Genomic DNA, 19,155 nt, shown 5'->3' with positions numbered 1-19,155 from the left:
TTAGCTATAACCGCGTAAGCAGTGTCTACACCAAAAAAGAAGAAGAATAAGATTTTCTTCAATATACTATTATTGGTTCTAGAAACGAATCAACTCGGTTAACTTCATCTCTTGGATCTCGTATTTCCAGCATAACAATTTTACAACTCATGGTTGTCGTAATAATTACTTCTTAAATGGCGTAGACACCGCTTACGCGATTATAGCCGAAGTTTTCATTGGGTGTTTTTTTTACGTGGCGGGTCCCAAACCCAGCGCACAACCCTAAGTAGGGGATGTTTCGCCTTCTCACTTTAGCTCGCCTTAAAACGGACGTTCTTAGGCTACCCAGAGGATACTTGGCCAAAGACCGGAGGTCGTGAGCTGCTTGAGCTACATATATGTAAAAGAATCGTTTCTGGCCGCTCCCAAGTGAATGGCGATCAGAGAACTTTCTTCACTTGCGTGAATTTCTACACATGACTTACGCTTACACGCTTATGGAAACTTAATTATGGAACAACTCATTTATCTGCATTTGTAATTATTAAGAAGGGGAAGGGGAGGATGGGCCCTTATGCGCTTAAGGAAACTTAATTATGGAACAGCTCATTTATCTGCATATGTAATTATTAAGAAGGGGAAGGGCCCATCCTCCATAAACGCAACAAGTCATAATCAACATTAGTTATAAGGAAATTCAAAATGATTTCAGATTACAAATTACGCGAATATCTAACGTGAGGTTGCTCGTGAGTTGGTCGGAAGGTGGACTTTTCGGGTAGGACGAAAAAGCTAAAAACAGTTTCAATTAGATTATTTATAGATAAGCCGTCCGTTAGAATTCTATTACCTAATTCTATTATATTAAACTATTAAAATATTTTAAAATTTGTCACAATTTTGAAGCCTATCTAACTTTTCTGATTCTCTTACACTTATTTGTTTTTGACAAAATTCACACCTTTATTCGGTTTACTTAATGTTTATACCAAATATTTTTCCACGTATGTATGTGTGTAAGTAGTGAAGGAATTCTTGTCACATACATGTATACGAGTACAAATGAACGCATTCTCACATTTATGAAGCATGGAGTATGGCAAACTTATGCTGAAAGCATTTTAGATATCGCACATCCTTTTACACAGCTTTCATTTCAAGTATTCGTGGTATTTTTGCTCGCCCAGTCTAGGCAGAGGAGCTCTCACCTACGTGGAATGACGCACGTTGAAGCATGTGAAAAAATGTTGCATATTTTCTGTAATAACAAATTATATGAGAATGTGGTGGCTTTGAAGCTATGTGGTGAAGTCAACGTTTGGTTATGCACACATATTTACTTTGTTTACCAAAGGTGTATTAATATTATTTAAAGCGATAATACGCGTTCGCCTCACTTATGTAAATATTTGTTAAAAGGAATTGCGTGCTCGTGACGAAGTCACCATGAAACATAATGTTCGAATATGCGTGCAAAAGCTATCACATAAATTCAGTTATGACTTCGCGACAGGATGACACTGTCGTTCGGAATCCACAATTAGTAATATCAGATTTGGACCGGTTATTGGTGGTTTTGAAAATGTAGATAAGATTGCTTTGGGAAACCAGGAGGTTATGTTATGCTGGACAAATGGAAATTAAGTGTTTAAGTGAGTTCGATATATATTCATATTTTTGCTTCCATCATATATTAGTGATAGAATACCATACCTTGTGAGTAAGCCTGAGAGGATGCAAGTTTGTTTGAGTTCGTTACTGTCAGATTTCAGCGTTTTAAATGCATGAGTCCATGAAATCAGCCATATTTCATGATTCCTGCATGACTTTAGGTAGATAGATAGAAAATAATTGAGGTTTTGCAAAGCGACCTATGGTCTATTGTGCCTTCTCCTATATCACATATGGTCATAAAGGTGGAGCAATCTGAACAATTTCCGGAGGTTTCTGGCCGTGATGGAGGTGACGTGATCCCCGTCCAGTAAGATGGATCCAAGGGCTTTGATACTCTTTCTACAAATTACTGGGCAATCTAGAGTCAGGTGTTTTGGAGTTTCCGGTTCCATGTCGCAAAACCGGTAGTTTGTACAAGAGACTATGCCCATGTTGGACAAGTGTTCATCTTATCATTAAACTTTGATAGGTTGTAACCTCCCAATAATTACTTGCCGTGGCGCCTGCTGCCAGTATTGTTCTCTCCCACTCTCTCCTCCGTGCTTCGCTGGCTGTCTTTACATAAGATTGCAATGGTCAGCTTCAAGTCAAAAATAAGTGTACCACTTCCAGACCAGCTAACATTGAACACGAAAAATATATTGAATTCATTTGTGGATGAAAGTCAGCGCTAGTATGTATGTTAATCAGTTTAGATTGTTTTTCAATTTATATAATTCTACTAGAGGATTCGCCCAAGTTTTACTGTGGCTGTTACATAGGTAGTACTACTAATACCATCTATATGATTTCTATTAGTTAGATTATAAATATTATTTAAGGAATAATCGCATTTTTGGTGAAGCAACTTGTGTTAGTTTACAAAAAAATGAATCATAAAGAATTTTGTGCGTTAAGAAAGAATTGGTTTTTGGGGTAAAAATACTATTGAATTTGGGCTGTGCATCAGTGAAATCAATCGAGTCCAATCGATTGTCAGCCTAGTGGACTGCATATTAAGAAACGGTTCTCAAGCGTGAAAAGATAAAATATCGGCTGGCAAGGTTATGGCATCAGTCTTTTGGGATGCCCGTGGTATATTATTCATCGAATGATAAATGAGCCAGTTTTAATTCATTGCATTGTGTATTTGATTGCAGTTCTATTCTACCATTCCTAATATTTAGCAATTTTATTATTTTTCAGGAAGGATCAGTTTGAAATTGTACGCATATACATATGTATTCATCGTTCCCGTTTAAATATTGCATTGCTCTGTGCAATGCTTCGAAAAGATTTCTGTATATCTCAAATTTTAATAGACCTTTTTATCAACACTTCAGTTATGTCATTATTTTTTATGCCAGACCCTTTGCAATTGTAAATTGCCTGTCAAGATACCCCCTCCAATAGTTAGCAGGTATGAAAAAAATATTATAGCTACCCATAGATGTATTGAATGACCCAATTTATTACTTAAGAACGAACAACTCTGTCCACAATATGAAAACTTGATCTACATATGTCGCCTTTTACTTTGGCATCGTTTTGTTTAATGCACGTTTACGCCAATTTAAGGTTTGAATATTGGATACTGCGATGGTAGCGCCATCCATCGGTCAAACATTTAAAATTAGCAATTAATTACAAATGAAAAATTAATTTAAAAAACATTTTCCAGTGGACCAAATTGTAAATCTAAACCATTCTCGAATCTCCTTGAACATACACACGAAATTTCATCAAAATCAGTCCATCCGTTTAGGAGCAGTTCAAATGCGAACACACGGTCAGAAGATTTATATATATAAAGATAACCCGATCCTAAATGTATTTTTATGACTAGTTTATTCTCAGTTTGAAAATTATAGCTGTCATTTTGTGTGGTATTTTAAAGGACACGCCTGGTGATAATATCATATCATCTTCTCCATATTTTTTCTTTAAAATTAAAGACACCATATTTGTTATTTAGTTGAGAAAGATATTTTTTATGAATATTATTTATAGCTACAATATTTGCATAATTCCAAAAAAGATCTTTAAAATGTTTGTCATAACTTTATATATATTCAAATTTAAATCAACTATTAGATGACATTTTAACCTTGTATTCACTAAATACTTTTTAAAGCTTTAAAATTAAAATATACTCCAATAAATTGTATTGATATATATCGCCACTTCAAATGCAAAATAACGTAACATCACTTTTCAGAAGATTATAAGCGATATAATGGAAACCACTCATGTTGAAACAAAATTTGGGCTTTTGTTATAAAAATCGTTTACGCCCGGAAGTTTGAAATTTTACGATATTACATATATAATATGATATAGTGAATCGTAAGCTTTAAAAAATTCAATTAAAATTTTTTTGATGGTACGTTGTTTTGCATTTTAGGTGACGATATGTACAAATGTATGTGTGTGAAGCATAATTCAGCAGCAGTAAACTTACCTCGAAATTCGACGCGTGCGATTAAATTTGATTTGGTCTTTGGCAATTGGAATTGCACAATTTTTACCGTTAGTGACATTTTGGCTTGCCTTAAGCTATTTGCTTCGGTGAAATATAGTTTCTTTATACCTTAGAGTTTATATTCTAGTTATTTATACATTTGAACTTAGCAAGTATGTATCGCAGGTAAATATTTAAAATATTTTGTAATTCATATTTTTGTTGTTTTGGTGTTTTTGTTTGTCAATTCATCACACAAGTTTTCCATGCATTAAATTATCCCTTGTAGTTTATTGCTTTTCGTAATGTTTGCCGTTATGTTTTATCTATAATATATTTTGATTAAGAGGAATGATGTTGCCGTAACTAGTGTCACGATCCACATTTCGTTTGATATAATTTCCGCGGTAGTGCTGTAAATATAAATGAAAGAGCAGGTTAGTTAAGAATGACCAAAAACTATCAGCTTTAAGATATCTATTTGAATAAAATATACTTTTTAAAAAATATTCATTTAAACTTCCGTAGTTATGATATACGTAGGTTGCCCTTTATATTTCGAGGTTTAGCAAACCTAGTGTTGCAATCTGGCAACTCACAACTTTCTTTTAGGAAGGTTGAAACAGTCAAGTGCAATTCTTGTACTTCACGAGTTTGTCGTATTTTGCCCCGTGCTGCAGGAGTCTGGCCCCGCAACATTCAACAGTGGCGTCGCCAACCAACACCACAGTGCAACAACTACCCCTGGGAGTTCTACAGCTGCAACAAATACCACATACACGTCACCCCCTTTCTCCCATGATCACTTACGGACATCCGCGACAAACCCGCATCTTGCAATTTAACTGCAACGGACTCCAGAGCAAGATCGAGGAGATAGTTGCACTCATGCCGGGTTCACGCGTATCGATAGCTGCGGTCCAAGAAACCAAACTAAACAGCGAGATAATGGTGGAGGCCTAGCCTTCTTAATCCACAACATTTTGCAGTATTGTCTAATCGATGGAGACATAGACCGAAGGGATACTATCCTAAAATGTCAGGGTATAGCTATGCGGTCCTGCAAGCTCTTAGTCAGTCATACAACGCTACTGCAAAACATTGAAAAAACTACGCTTCCTCCAGGACTGAAGGGGTGGACCATAAACTACCTGTTGTAGGAAAGAATTCAAAACTGAAAAGAATTTAACAAGGGGTTCCGCAGGGTGGTGTCCTCTCCCCGCTAACAAACACTAGAGGGAGTTTCCATAACCACGTACGCTGATGATTGCATGATATTGATGTTAGGCAATGAAACCAAACGGCTATTTATCCGAGCTTTTTCGCTTCTTGTCTGTACGAAACTTAACACTCTCTCCAGCAAAACTCCTGCGACCATATTTACAAACTGGAGGAAGAAGTGCAAACTTTACTTTACCGATGACGTCAAGATTCCGACTGTCAGTAATCCTTAGATTATAGATGTAACTTTCGATAATCTAAGCCCCTTCACTCCTCATACGACCGTGATAATTGTCAGAGAAAGGAGCGGCAACCGGCAAATCGGCCGGCCGGTCTTAAACAACGCCGCACCAATACGAGAAAACTTCAGACTTGTTAGAATACTGCACTCCGGACTGCGACAGGATGCCACTTGATGTCTCCTATTGAACACCTAATTAACACTCCCCGTTAAAGAGCATAATGAACTCCTTTCCAGACAATTCCTGATGGGATGCTTTCGCAGAAATCTTTACCGACTCTCTTCCAGTGAATGGCGTGCTCGGAGTCAAACCACCACCCATCGCAGACGTAGGACTCGAGTTGCCGCGTAAAACGAGAGTGACCCTTGCGCAGCCTCGTTCTGGATGCTCTAGCAGGTTAAATTTCTACCTTTCCGGAATAGACCCCGCACACCCACTGGTACCCTCTTTGCATGCCCCACCAATCCCACTTATCTAACAATCCTCTCCCTTTGGTATGACCCCGTCGAAACAGCACGTTTCTTGGGCCTTCCGTTAGATGACGTCGACGACAACTTGGCTAATCCTTACAATCTTAAAGAGAACTAGGTACCCGCATGAACAACAACAACAACATCTATGGTTACTCCCGTGTATAATAAAATTTACTGTTAATGGCTTTGTCAGCATAGAGGGAATGCGTCTTCTATATATTATAATGTCCTATTATTCTTCAAGGGTGGTGCTACTTTCGTCACGTTAATGTTGGACAGAAAAACTTTGATATTTACTTTAAGTTGTTAACACACTCTTGCTATGCTTTTGCAACATTCCCTAGGTAGCAAACAGAAAGTGGATAAGAGTCGCACAAAGAAAGCGCACCGTTAGACATACATCGACGTCAGGGGTTGATAACTCACTTTTCGTTTTTACATTTTGACACACCGGCAGCTGACTCAATTACTGACACTACACTGCACTGTAGACGTGTTTAAGTTTTTTAGTAGCGAACCGTACTTCTCTACATGTATGTAGATATGTAGAGCAAATTGGCAGTAATACATTTACTTTGGAAGATGTGTGCAAACATATGGCATTGAGACCAAAGCCAGCTACAGATGCAGGCAGGTGAGTGCATGAACGATTCCATGTAAGCAACCCAAAGTTCAATAAAAAAAAACCTCCACCCAAGGACGATGAAGATGACGCCAATATTTCGAGGACAAGGTTAGTCAATATTGTAGTCCATTTGTGTAGACTCAGTCGTCAACCAATCAGGGATTATAGAGAGTTGCTAAGAGAGGCAAACTTTTATTCCCTTACTTATTTTACTTTAATTTGTGTGGCTGTTTGATTTTCTATTACAAATGTTATTATTTCTTTTTACAGTAGTTTTTATAGAATTGTAATCTATGTTTGTATTAATTCTTTAACTTAGGGGTCTCTTTTATATTTTGTAAAAACGACTTATACTCTAAGCAGACAATAAAATTCATATGGATAAAAGAATACCGCAAGACACATTACAGAGCCTTAAAGCTAGGCCATACATTCTGACTTTCGCATTACATCGAAATAATCAGCGACTGTTTACAGTAGACTATTTTCGAAACTACTTTCAAGACTTAGTCCAAAACAATAACTTTCGTATTTTGTAAACTTAATCCCGGCTAAATAACACATGTTTTGTATATTTCAATATCTTTTGCTCAACTTGGAAACATAATCGGCATACTAAACGTACTATTCTCAAGACCATCACCTAGCTTGAGACCTCGCATTCATTATTGGGTAATATTCAACCGAACTGACCACGTCCTGCACGGAGTGAAGAAAATGTAGCAGTCGCAGCTGAGATTGTACACGAAGGGTCGATTCGGCACCGTTCGCAACTACTCAGACTGACGTATGGAACAACTTGGCGCATTTTACGTCGAGATCTTAAATTGAAAGAGTACAAAATATAGCTTGTTCAAGAACTAAAGCCGCTCCTCCCGAGCGACATCGCTTTGCTCTATGGACTCTGGACTATTGGTTTTTGTTCTGTTTAAAAAGCTTTTGTAGCGCTCTTATTGAAAAACTGGCTCTTAAAGTTGAGGCCACTGACTCCGAATTTCGGTAGTAAATTTTAATAATTTCGACTCGTTGTTGGATCATATATCTTTCCATGATGAAATGGCAAACCTTACTGAAGAAAAATGTCAAAAAAACGGGACAATATATGGCGTTGTTTGCTGTCCCTATCGCTATACTTTTGTAGTGCCCTATTGAAAAACCCTAAATTACGAGTATTGTTATAATGGTACAACGAATACACAAAACCTCGTCCCATTTTTTTTAACCGAATAAAAAAAATCTAATGATGTCCATCCCTAGATCGTCATATTTCGAAGTGTATCTTAGCTAGATGAAAATCTGAACGGAAGGAGCTTAATACATACGTATAAATATAATAACTGGCGCTTTCACTTGTGTATTATCAAAACTTTTTAGCTTTAGCTAGAACCATGGCAGTGAATTTCCACATAAATTCGAATAACATTTTATTCATTTGTATATCGTAAAGACCGTTAACCAACAACGCAACCTTTTTGTGAATACTTAAAAAAGTCGGATTATACAATATGTACGAGTATTTCTACATACGAATAAGTAAGTTCATGAAAACAACAATTTTATGCTGTAGTCTTCGCATTAAATAGATGAATAAGCTTAAAACGTTTGTTAAACAGTGCATAAAGCAGAATTGAAAAGCTAAAATTATCCGAGTATAAAAATATTATATCGATTTTAAATATCATCATTTAGCACAAACACATACGAGGGCTGTTAAAAAAATAAGTAAAATTTTAATTTTTATCAAAAAGTATTTGCAAAGTTGCCCCCCTCAGATTAACACTTGTGCCAGCGTTTTTTTCCAATCTTCGGAGCAGTGCTGATATGCTCTTGAGTTCTCTTAGCGATTTGTTATTGGCCATCGTTCACCGATTCGTCACCAGTTACAACTTTTTTAGGCAAATCTGGTTGGATGCTCATGCGCCAGTTTCTTTGGTCAAACTTGATCAATTTTGGAATAAACCCGCTGCCACACGCTTCATGCCCAACCGATATGTCGACATCTTCAATAATTTCTCTAATAGTGATTCGACGATTGCCCATAACAATTTTCCTCACTTTCTGAGCATTTTCATCGGTTGTTAATGTGCTGGGGCGTCTAGGGCGAGCGTCGGCATTCTCATCTTTTCGACCTTCTTTAAATAGCTTATAAGATTTTTAAATATTTCTTTGACTCAGATTACACTCACTGTATTTTACTGTTAAAATTTTAAATATTTTTGAGCACTTAATTCCATTTTCACACAAAATTTAATGCAAATTATTTTATCAATTATTTTCGACAGCAGGAGAGTGCCGAATACGCAAAACGCGTCTAACTTTGATGCCTCTCACAAACAAAATAAAAACTCCATAGTCAAAAGTTCATAGGCCGCGAGATTTGAAAATTCACCTTATTTTTGAACATACCTCGTAGATATATATGTATGTGTGTAACTACATATGTACTATATATCATATAAAAACTTGAGTGTGGACTTGTGTAATTCTGGATATGCTCAGCAAAACATAGACAAAGCGTGAAAACAGAGAAGAATGAGAGTGTAAATATATAAATATTAAATCGCCGTTCATCAAAAAAAACTCTAGATGCATTGTATCGTATTGTTTACATAAATACTTATACAATAAAGGAAGTAGTGAGTACTGGAATAACTTCGCTTAAGAATGAATACTTTGCTTCGGCAGATTTGTCAATATGTGCACATGAATATAGGAAAAATATTTTTATCATAGGTACGAAAATGGAGAACAGTGTTCTAATGGCTTAACTTTATACTGACTAACATTAATATTATTGATTCTATGGGCTTTTACTGAAAGAAGGAGACTGGGTTAACCATAACTTAACTGACAATTGACTGCTAACCAGACATTGAGAAAATAGCCCTAAGTATTATATGAACTGTCTTCAATTCGCCAAAATTGCAACATTGAAGATAATGATTCAATGCGACGGTTTTGCATGCAAATGTAAACACTTCGTGTAAAAATATCGAGGAGAGAAATGACGAATCCAAAACTGTTGTAACAAATAGCCGCTAGCATTTTTGAAAAATCGTCTTAGAAATAATTTCAAATTCTAACTTAAGAGGAACAAATATTCAAAATGGTGTTTCCAAATATGTCCAACGATTTTATATTGTATAAGAACATACTTATTATAGAAAAGGATGTTTTTTTGACATGTGGATTCCACGAAGAAATACACGCATATAGCGTCCTGTTGGAAGCAAAGATCGGCCACAGCAACTTCCTCCATTTCTGGCACCAAAAAAGTCATTAATCATAATGACCGGTTTTGTTTGAAGAAGTATGAACAAATGATTTCCTCTGCCTAAATGCCTATAGAGCAAAAAAAATCATTATTTTTCAGGATGTAACGGCGTCTCAACGGAATGTGGATTTTCATTATTCCAAAGGCGACAATTTTATTTATTTTCGGTGGCTACTTTTTTGGGACCCATTCACCGAGAAAGCGAGGCGCTTAAGGGGGTAATCTAGTCTAGAAGCATGAATTTTTGGTAATTTTTAAAATGTCGTAAAAAAGGCAATTAATATTTTTATTATCCATTTATTAGTTATTTATTAATTTTTGAAGAGTACAGAAAAAAATTAAAAACTAAAAAAAAGAAAAAAATTTCAAAAATTATGAGCTAACGAAGTGGGGTGTCTTTAAAAATTTCCATGTGACCATGCCCATGATTTCAACCCTCCTAGTTATCTGAAACCAAAAAAAAAAAGATTATTTGTCTAGAATAATGTCGCAATGGTCGGAACTACGGAAAAGGGGGAAACATTTTTTTCACAAAATGGGGACTGCCTGAAAAAAACATTGTTTTTATCACTTTTTCTGACTAATTCAAATTTTTTAAAAATAATAAATATAAAAATTTTGAGATGGGGCTAGTTCCAACCATAGACAAGCGTATAAAGAAGACTCTATAAAAATTTCAACTAAATCGGTCCAGTAGAACCTGAGAATCGTGGGCATCGTTCCGAAAAAGTCAGTTTTGAGAAAAACGCGTTTAAAGTTTCGCGTTCCCGCTGAACCAGTTTGGATGCCGAAAATAATTTGAATTTCGAAAAATCCTCTTGTACACATATTCTTGAATAGTTAAACTTTGAAAATATAAAAAAAAATTTCGATTTTTTTAAATTTCTGGACTAGAATACCCCCTTAATGGTCGTTCGACATTAATTGTTGCATGTGTTGGATTCTTTAAGACCGCAAGCCAAGATCCTTCTGCAAAATATTCCATAAAGAGGATGCAAACAGCTCCAATATTTGTGGACGATGGTATATAATGGATACTCGCCTTTACAGCAACAATAACGTTTTTTGTGAGCACTGTACTGCGTCTCTGAGAATGCGCATTATCCATTAAAGTAAACATGGTGAGAAAAGGATCCATGTTTGCTCGAGTTATTAACTTGTCAGGGTTATTTTGTCCACCGAATATTAGACTGTTCGGTTCGCGCGAATCGAAACATTGTTTTGGTAACACATTTCCACAACTTGCAAACATTGTTCCAGAGTAAGTGTGTTCATTATGAAACTGATTTACAAGTAACAGCGATCAAAAAATACTATGTTTAAGGTTTAATAAATATATCAGATCTCAGCAATGACAATATGCTTGAGTTTCTGTAATTTAATGAGTGGATAAACTTGTTAATATATATGTATGTATGTGTATATGACCACCAAATTTAACTTTTCAAAAATTTTCGAAGTTTGGACAAGGACACTTTTGAAGTCCTTTGATTTATCACACATCAGTTTTAATCGAGAAAAAATAGTGCAATCATTGAGCATTATAAGCTTAATCGACTCCATCGGATCACTTTTGTGCGTTCAGTCACGGATTTTTATTCAAATAAATTCAATTTGATCTTGTCAGCAAATCTGGTTTATTGAGGCTTTAATCGGTTCAATGTTTACTCTTTACTGCTACATATGTATGTGCAATTGGAAAGACAACAAAGATAAGCCAACAGTTAAACGAGTACATAATGTCAACAATAAAATGGCAGTAAACGAAGCAACTGATTGAATGCTAATTGAGTGTAAACAGCAGATTAAATAAAAGATAGTTAACATGGCAATTTATTGCAACTTAAATAACGGCATTAAATGCAAATAAAACATAAACCAACAAGAGGTTCTACATGATACGTAGAAGCTATGATGGCCAGCACGCGCTGACTTACTGAAATATAAGTAAGTACATATGTAGTTGTTAGTAGCCACTAAAACTTTAATATAATTTTTGAATTTTAAATACGAAACTTACAACTTGGAGACATTTGTGGCGTAACATAAGTATGTATATAAAAGCAACCACATTGTAACCATTGAAATTCGGTTTCCTTTAATAAAAAAACCGTATTTATTATTGGCACAAGAGCTTCTGTTCTGGTTTCCGATTGATTTAAAAATATGGAACTAATTTAGTTGATTTAAACATCCCACGTAGTGGAGATTGCTTACAGATTATTTAACAATACAATAAGCTCAACACCATTGGAGCATGTGTTAAACTGCATCTAAAAATAACAGTTATGAAACCTTTTTGAGCGGAAATAAAATAATATAAAAACCAATTGCTCAGAAACAATGCTTTCAATGCTAGCTAAGGAATGCCCAACTAGGCTATGAACAATATCGAATTCCCTTGGGGTGATACTAGTATAAGTATTAGAATGGCAACGGGTTGGTCCTGAGCTGTCTTCGTGCGTTCATCTACTGGTTAGCGGGTTGAAAGTGTGCTTACCAGCGCTGTGTTACCATTAATTTTTGCAAGATATTTTTGACCCCAAATTAATCACAAGAGGTCTACTGAGGCATAAACATCTAGGAGCTCGCTGTTTTAGACATCTCACTGAGCTGCAGATCAATAAAACGCTTAAGCAGATTAATATTTGCCTCAAGGCGACATTTGTCGACATGTTGGATCTGATTTTAAGAACTCTACTTGTATCTGTATACTTTTGTATCACCAATCCCGGCAGATTTCGTTGGTAAATTAGAGGCTTTGCTCGATGAGGTTCCGCGTCAAATGTGCTGGGAATGGTTGAGAAGCAAGGATCTTGGCTTCCTATTGACCTCAATACCAGGAGAGGCATGGACAGTGATGCTCCTGTATGACAACACTCAGCCTCACGTTGTCAATCCCGTTAAAACCTTCCTGGAGATGCTGAAATTGGAAGTTATATGCCCTAGCACCGTCCGGCTGTTATAATTTTCGTTCGATGGCACATGGCTCAGAAACAGTTCCTCTTACAGAACGACATTAAAAAATAGCTAGCAGAGATAACATTACGATATGAACAGTTTTACAGTAATGGTATTTGATATTTGACAGAAAAATGGTCAAATGTTGTGGCTAGTGATGGGCAACACTTCGAATAATTCATTGGTAACCATTTCCTTTCAATAAAATTGCATTTTCACTAAAGAACAGCTTAGTTGTGCAGCTAATACTTCTGGTATATTTTAAAATAAATGTGTTTAATTTACTTTATAACTGATATTTGCTGTGCTTTCTCAACATGTGTGTGTGCCTTTTATCCTCAACCGAATAAAGAAAGAAGGGCCAAATAGACCTTGCTTTCACTCACAACGCTCACTTAAAGTTCAAAAAAATCTTCGCAAGCTTTGAAATACTCGACATCGGAAAAATTACAGTCAATTGAATTACATTTTTTGTAAAAGAATTGAATGAAAACGATACAAAATTTTTTAGTAATTTTTTAGTGGTTTGGTTCTTTAAAATATATTTTAAAATTGTACTCAAATCATGAGTCGCTGTATGCGACCGGGCCCTATCACTAGCAATGGTTACTTAAATTTTCTGCGCGAATTCAGAAAGAAATGCTGTGGTATGTCGGCAGTGGAGACAGTGCGACAAGGGGCGAAGGCTTGGAATCGACTCTCCTGCTCACAGAAAGCCAAATATCGGAAAATGGTATGTAAACAAACGAACTAATATCCAACTAACTACGATTCAAATTAAACAAATGGCTGTGTACAGGCTTGCAGAAGACCTCGGCGCAAGAGGCGTCGCAGCTGTCGTCCTAAGCGCAGACGCCGCTCATGTCGGCCCAAACGACGAAAGCGCCGTAGTTGTCGGCCGAAGAGACGTAAACGTTCTGGCTGCCGCAGACGACCAAAGCGTCGTCGTAGTTGTCGTCGTCGATCGCGACCACGCAGACGTAGATGTGGTAGAAGACGCAAACGTTGCATGAAACCTGGTCCAGTGACAGCGAATGCTTATTTGAATTTCTTACGCGCCTACAGACGTAGACATTGTGGACTCAGCCCTCAGGAGACGGTGCAAAAGGGTGCACGCAGATGGTGTAAATTGTCGCCGGAATGTAAACGGCGTTACATGCGACAGGTACATAAACTGCTTACATAGTGGCAAATCAATACCAAATATTTCATAAAAAACATTTCTCTTTTCCGACAGGCTTGTAAAATGTCGAAGAGCAAGCGTAAGAAGAGGAGCGCCATTTGCCGCTCGATGCGAAAGAAGAGGCGGTGTTAAAATTGAATGTCTGTGTAATAAATTGTTAATGTGGAACTATTCTATTTTCTAAATAAAAATGTGTAAATTTATAGTGTGTAGAATACAGATAAGCCGGTAATTTTATTAATTTTCCACTTCTCTTAACCATCACTTTTGCACGCTATAAGTTGTTTGGCGCCAATTATCTATTTCTCCAAACAAAGCAGCGAAGAAGATAAACTTCATCCCTTCATCCCTTTAAGCTTTTTATTTTATTTGTTTCTCCTTCGTGTTTTTTTTATCTCAAATGCGATGTCATTTGTCTCTGGAATTTTCTGCGCAAATTCTTATCCCTACAGAGGCAGAAGCGTTAAAGTCGATCTAAAGCATCAGTTGTTTCAGGGTAATAAAGCTGTTGTGAGCGCGAAGTTCTTCAAATACGTTACGGAATTAAGCGTACCCGGTAAGTCAATCTCGAGGGCCAGCTTCAGTAAAAAGATCGTAAAATTTCTAAATATGTCATTCGATACTTTATTTTGATTTTTTAGATTTGTTTACAATAAATTTTTGACTTTTGACAAGTAAATCTATAAAAAAAAAAATAAAAACCTTTGGAAAATTGATTGTTTCTTTTATATATGTACATATAGAAAATACATACATATGTATGTACTAGCTTTTTACCTGCGGCTTCGCCCGCAGTAGAGCCATTAAATAAGTATGAGAGATAAAGGGTAAGAGTATAATAATAGAAATGAGTCAAAATGATAACTAAATTTTATTGCTTGGCTGAGATCAACAATTTTTAAAAATTACTACGGACAGTGAAGTTTCAACACCTTAAAATATGCGTATTGAAATGCAACAAAAAATGTTAAAATATATTTCACCGTAACAAAAATAAATAATTCTGAATTCTAACAATTTAAAAAAATAAAATACAAAGTATTAATCTAGGATATTTTTGTAGACCATGTTATAAGTTTTCCCGTCGGGTGCAAATATGTGTGAATTCTGGGCATTAGATACACGTGAACAGGCTACATAAAGTTGACTATGAAAGAAGCATGGGTTTTCTAAATGCACTCCTGCTAGCAGTAATGTTTGTCCTTGTGCCTTGTTTATAGTAACAGCAAAGCTAAGCTTGACGGGGAACTGAACCCTTTTAAATTTTAATGGAAGGTCAGTTCGAATAATTGGTAACCGAGGTATTATAACACTATTTCCCTTACCGACACCTGTTAAAATAGTAGCACCATGTATGGTCTGTCCCAATTTTGTTATCCGAAGCTTTGTTCCATTACATAGCGGAGGAGCATCTAGATTTCGCATAAACATTACCGGTACATTTAGTTTCAACTGAAGTTTATGTGACGGTACACCCTATAGTTCAAGTGAATTTAAAAACTCCACAGGATATGAAGTACTTAGTTCCGTATCTATAATTGTATCCATTGACAAATATTTCTTAATTTCTCCTTGAAGCTCGTTTAAAATGTCAGTGTTGATCCTATTAACAATTTCATTTCATGGTGCTAATATTGCTTTTGCACGCAGCCACTGATCACTATACAAAATTTGTTTCAATTCCGGAAAAACATTAGCAATGAGATCTATACAGAGATTTCTACTAAATTACAAAATTCTCTTGACAGTAATATATAGCCTTCAACGTCAACATCTAAACAACCATGAACAATTTTCAACAACATTTCTGCGTAAAGTTCTGAATCCACGTCATTATGAAGAAGCACTCTCATATTCGTTTTCAGGCGGAGTTTTTCAACTGTCGATCATAAGCGTGATGATTTAATGCACCCTTGAATTTCATCTGCTGGTATCCCCCTCTGAATCATTGGGAGAGTTTGACGGAAATCACCAGCCAATAAAACTACCATGCCTCCCATTATATCTGTACTATCTCGCTAGTCTTGGAGAGTCCGATTTAATACTTCTATATATAGCCTTCTTGTGCGACATTGTACTTTCATCCCACACTAAAACCTTGCATTCTCGTGAACTATTTTTACTAAACTTGCAGATGGGCAAATCTTCCTGTGCCTAATTCAATGATAATTTTAAAACGGAATGTGCCGTACGATCGCCGTTTAATAGCATCGCGACAATACCTGACCAAGCTGCAGCAACTGCTATTTTTTGATTTTTTGGTCTTTTCCGACGGACATTAATAATAAGTTAAGCAAAAACGTTTTTCCAGTTCCTCCTGGTGCGTCGAGAAAGAAGAGTCCACCACTGCCGGAGTCTATTTTACGTAAAACTTGATTGAAAACATGATTTTACTCTGGAAATAATTGAGGTACTAATTCTGTCATTTGATGTTGCAGTGCTATGAAATCATAATCAAACTCTCGTGCAATTTCATTATCAAAATCCTTCATAGTTTCGTCACCGCCGGTAATATAGTGGGACGCTATTACAGTATTCATTGAGGAAACTTCATTTTCGCATTTACTATACGTATATATGTAATAGTATGAGTATGATTTGGATATACCAGATTTCCGCTTCCGAGACATTTTCTAAGAAAAGCAGAGTAAGAATTAACATCAGCAAGTAAGATCTAAAATAATAAATATTGTCGTTACCGCCGGTAATACAGTGGGACGATATTACAGTATTCATGGTTGAAACTTCATTACTGTAATGCTAGATGGCGTTGAAGTAGCTAAATTTAACGACTTTTTTACAAACGATTTTTTTATCTTAAAAAAAAATAATTCTTTTTTTAATATAAAGTACCCTATTTTACTTCTAATACCTTCAGGAGTATATCGTCACCTGAAATGCAAAATAACGTATCATCAAAAAATACGAAATTGAGTGTCTTATTGATTACGTTTCACTGCTTCAAATTACATACATAATATTACATATGTTCAACATTTTTAGGTTCTGCGCCCAGATATAAACCAGTTTTAACCAATATTAAAATTTTGTTTCACTCATGTTCCATTTTATTTCGTGTTTCATTCATGCCACTTTAAATTTCCGAAAATGTTGTTACGTTATTTTGCATTTCAGGTGACGATATGTACAAAGTTTCATGATGATCGGTTAAGCAGTATTTGCGAGAAAGCGTAACAAACAAACTTACATTCGCATTTATAGTATGTATTAGTATGATGTACATATTTAATTTTGCCTAAGAATCTTCAATGGTCAATACATTGAAATTTTAGTACTTTATATACATTAAAATTAGAATGAGCACTCGAAAGTTGTTTGTTTACGAAAAGAATGCCAGTTCTTTCAAAACATGAAGAGTAAGCCGAAATTGTATGTTCATGTCATTTAAATAAATTACGCCCTTATTCGACCGCTAATAGAGAGCAGAAACCCATAACCAAAACGACGAGAAGTACCACATCAAACAACGAAAGATTATGAATTTTCTTTTCTTTACAAAATAAAAAGCCAGTGTGTATGTATGTATGTATATCTTGAAAATCTGATTCTAACTACGCCTAATTCCCATAAAGTGCATACATATAAGATTAAGTTCAATGAAACTATTTCATTTTACGGTATTTAAATCGAGAACCAATCAACTTATCCCACGAAATCCACAAATAAATACAAGTAGATAATAGTAGACCAAATCAAGTCAATATTTCCCAAAACCGTCTCATATACATATTGGTCAATATGTGAGTTATTTTTATAAAATTCAGAGAACTTGTTTTTCTAGTTTAATACGCTGTAGTCGCAAAAATGAAGTAGTGAGCCATGTGTAGAAATTCTCAAAAGTGAGGAAAGTTCTTTGAACGCCATGCACTTGGGAATGGCCACAAGCGATTCTTTTACATATGGCTCTAGTATCTCACGATTTCCGGCCCTAGACCAAGTATCCAATGGATGGCTAAAAAATATCTCTTTGAAGGCGAACTAAAGTGTGCGCTGGGTATCGGACGCGCCACCTAAAAAACACCGCCATGAAATGATCAAAACAGCGTCGGATGAAAGACTCCCCTTTTGATGACTAGCCCTACAAACGTGCTAAGGATTACGCTTCCATCACTCCCGTCCAAGAAGTGCGATGGACGGGACAAGAACTGAGACGAGACACACACCACCTCTTCGTCGTTTTTAAAGCCGTCTTTGGCAGCACGAAAATAAACTACCTTTATGCCATTATGTCTCTACTTGGTATTCCCGCAAAGCTAATACGGCTGTGTAAACTGACGTTGAGTAATACTAAAAGCTCCGTCAAGATCGAGAAAGACCAGTCCGAGACAAGAGGACAAGACGAAATATCTTCTGTCAACAAAAATGCAGTCGTCGTACTCGCGATTTGACTTTAACTTCGTTGTTGACAGTCAAAACTTCGAAGTCGTACATAATTTCGTCTATCTTGGAGCCAGCATTAACACCAACAACAATGGCATCCCACGCATAATAAATCTTGCCAACAGTCTTACTTCAGATTGAGTAGGCAATTAAAAAGTAAATTCCTCTTTCGGCGAGCAGAGACCAAACTCTATAAGTCATAAGTCTGGTCCTGCTTTATGATGCAGAGGCATAGACGATGACAACATCCAAACAATCAGTGTTACGAGTTTTCGAGAGAAAGGTTCTGCGGTTTATGGATTTTTGTGCATTCGCAACCGCGAATACCGCAATGGAACGATGAGCTGTACGACGACGAAGTTGACGTACATATGTTGTTCAGAGACAGCGGCTACGCTATTTAGGTCATGTAGTCCGAATGGACGAAAACACTCCAGCTCTCAAAGTATTCGACGCAGTACCCGCCGGGGGAAGCAGAGGAAGAGGAAGACCTTCACTCCGTTGGAAAGACCAGGTGGGGAAGAAGCTGGTTGCACTTGGAATCTCCAATTGGCGTCAAATAGGCAAAAGGAAAAACGAAAGGCGCGCTGTAATAAATTCGGCTATAACCGCGTATGTGAACTAACTTTCCTAATGTCCACATATTTCTTTAATCCGTACAAACTATTTATTGCGGCAA

General features: G+C 36.3%; 2 protein-coding genes across 3 annotated transcripts in view; one reads left to right on the top strand and one right to left on the bottom strand.

Moving 5' to 3' along the window:
* Nucleotides 1–19,155, bottom strand: part of LOC105231372 (otoferlin) — a 130,856-nt gene that overhangs the window by 86,563 nt on the left and 25,138 nt on the right. For both annotated transcript variants that reach the window (XM_049455968.1, XM_049455967.1), the window contains exon 2: nt 4,097–4,509. In XM_049455968.1, coding sequence (XP_049311925.1) covers nt 4,097–4,175 — 79 coding nt within the window. In that variant the 5' untranslated portion in view covers nt 4,176–4,509. The remainder of the gene's footprint in view (nt 1–4,096; nt 4,510–19,155) is intronic.
* Nucleotides 13,307–14,299, top strand: LOC105231354 (protamine). Its single transcript, XM_011212632.4, has 3 exons — nt 13,307–13,625; nt 13,692–14,057; nt 14,130–14,299. The coding sequence occupies exons 1-3, from the start codon at nt 13,458–13,460 to the stop codon at nt 14,205–14,207; spliced, it is 612 nt and encodes a 203-aa protein (XP_011210934.1). The 5' UTR covers nt 13,307–13,457; the 3' UTR covers nt 14,208–14,299.

Source organism: Bactrocera dorsalis, chromosome 4 (genome assembly GCF_023373825.1).
Source record: "Bactrocera dorsalis isolate Fly_Bdor chromosome 4, ASM2337382v1, whole genome shotgun sequence".
Classification (NCBI taxonomy): domain Eukaryota; kingdom Metazoa; phylum Arthropoda; class Insecta; order Diptera; family Tephritidae; genus Bactrocera; species Bactrocera dorsalis.
The sequence above is the reverse complement of the archived record's forward strand: the minus strand, read 5'-3'. Positions and strand labels throughout refer to the sequence as shown.

Bases quoted from the DNA above. Each gene is read 5' to 3' on its own strand.
- LOC105231354 (XM_011212632.4), top strand. From the start codon at position 13,458: ATGAGTCGCTGTATGCGACCGGGCCCTATCACTAGCAATGGTTACTTA. The intron at 13,626-13,691 runs GTATGTAAACAA...GGCTGTGTACAG, and splicing joins AAGCCAAATATCGGAAAATG to GCTTGCAGAAGACCTCGGCG. The intron at 14,058-14,129 runs GTACATAAACTG...CTTTTCCGACAG, and splicing joins AACGGCGTTACATGCGACAG to GCTTGTAAAATGTCGAAGAG.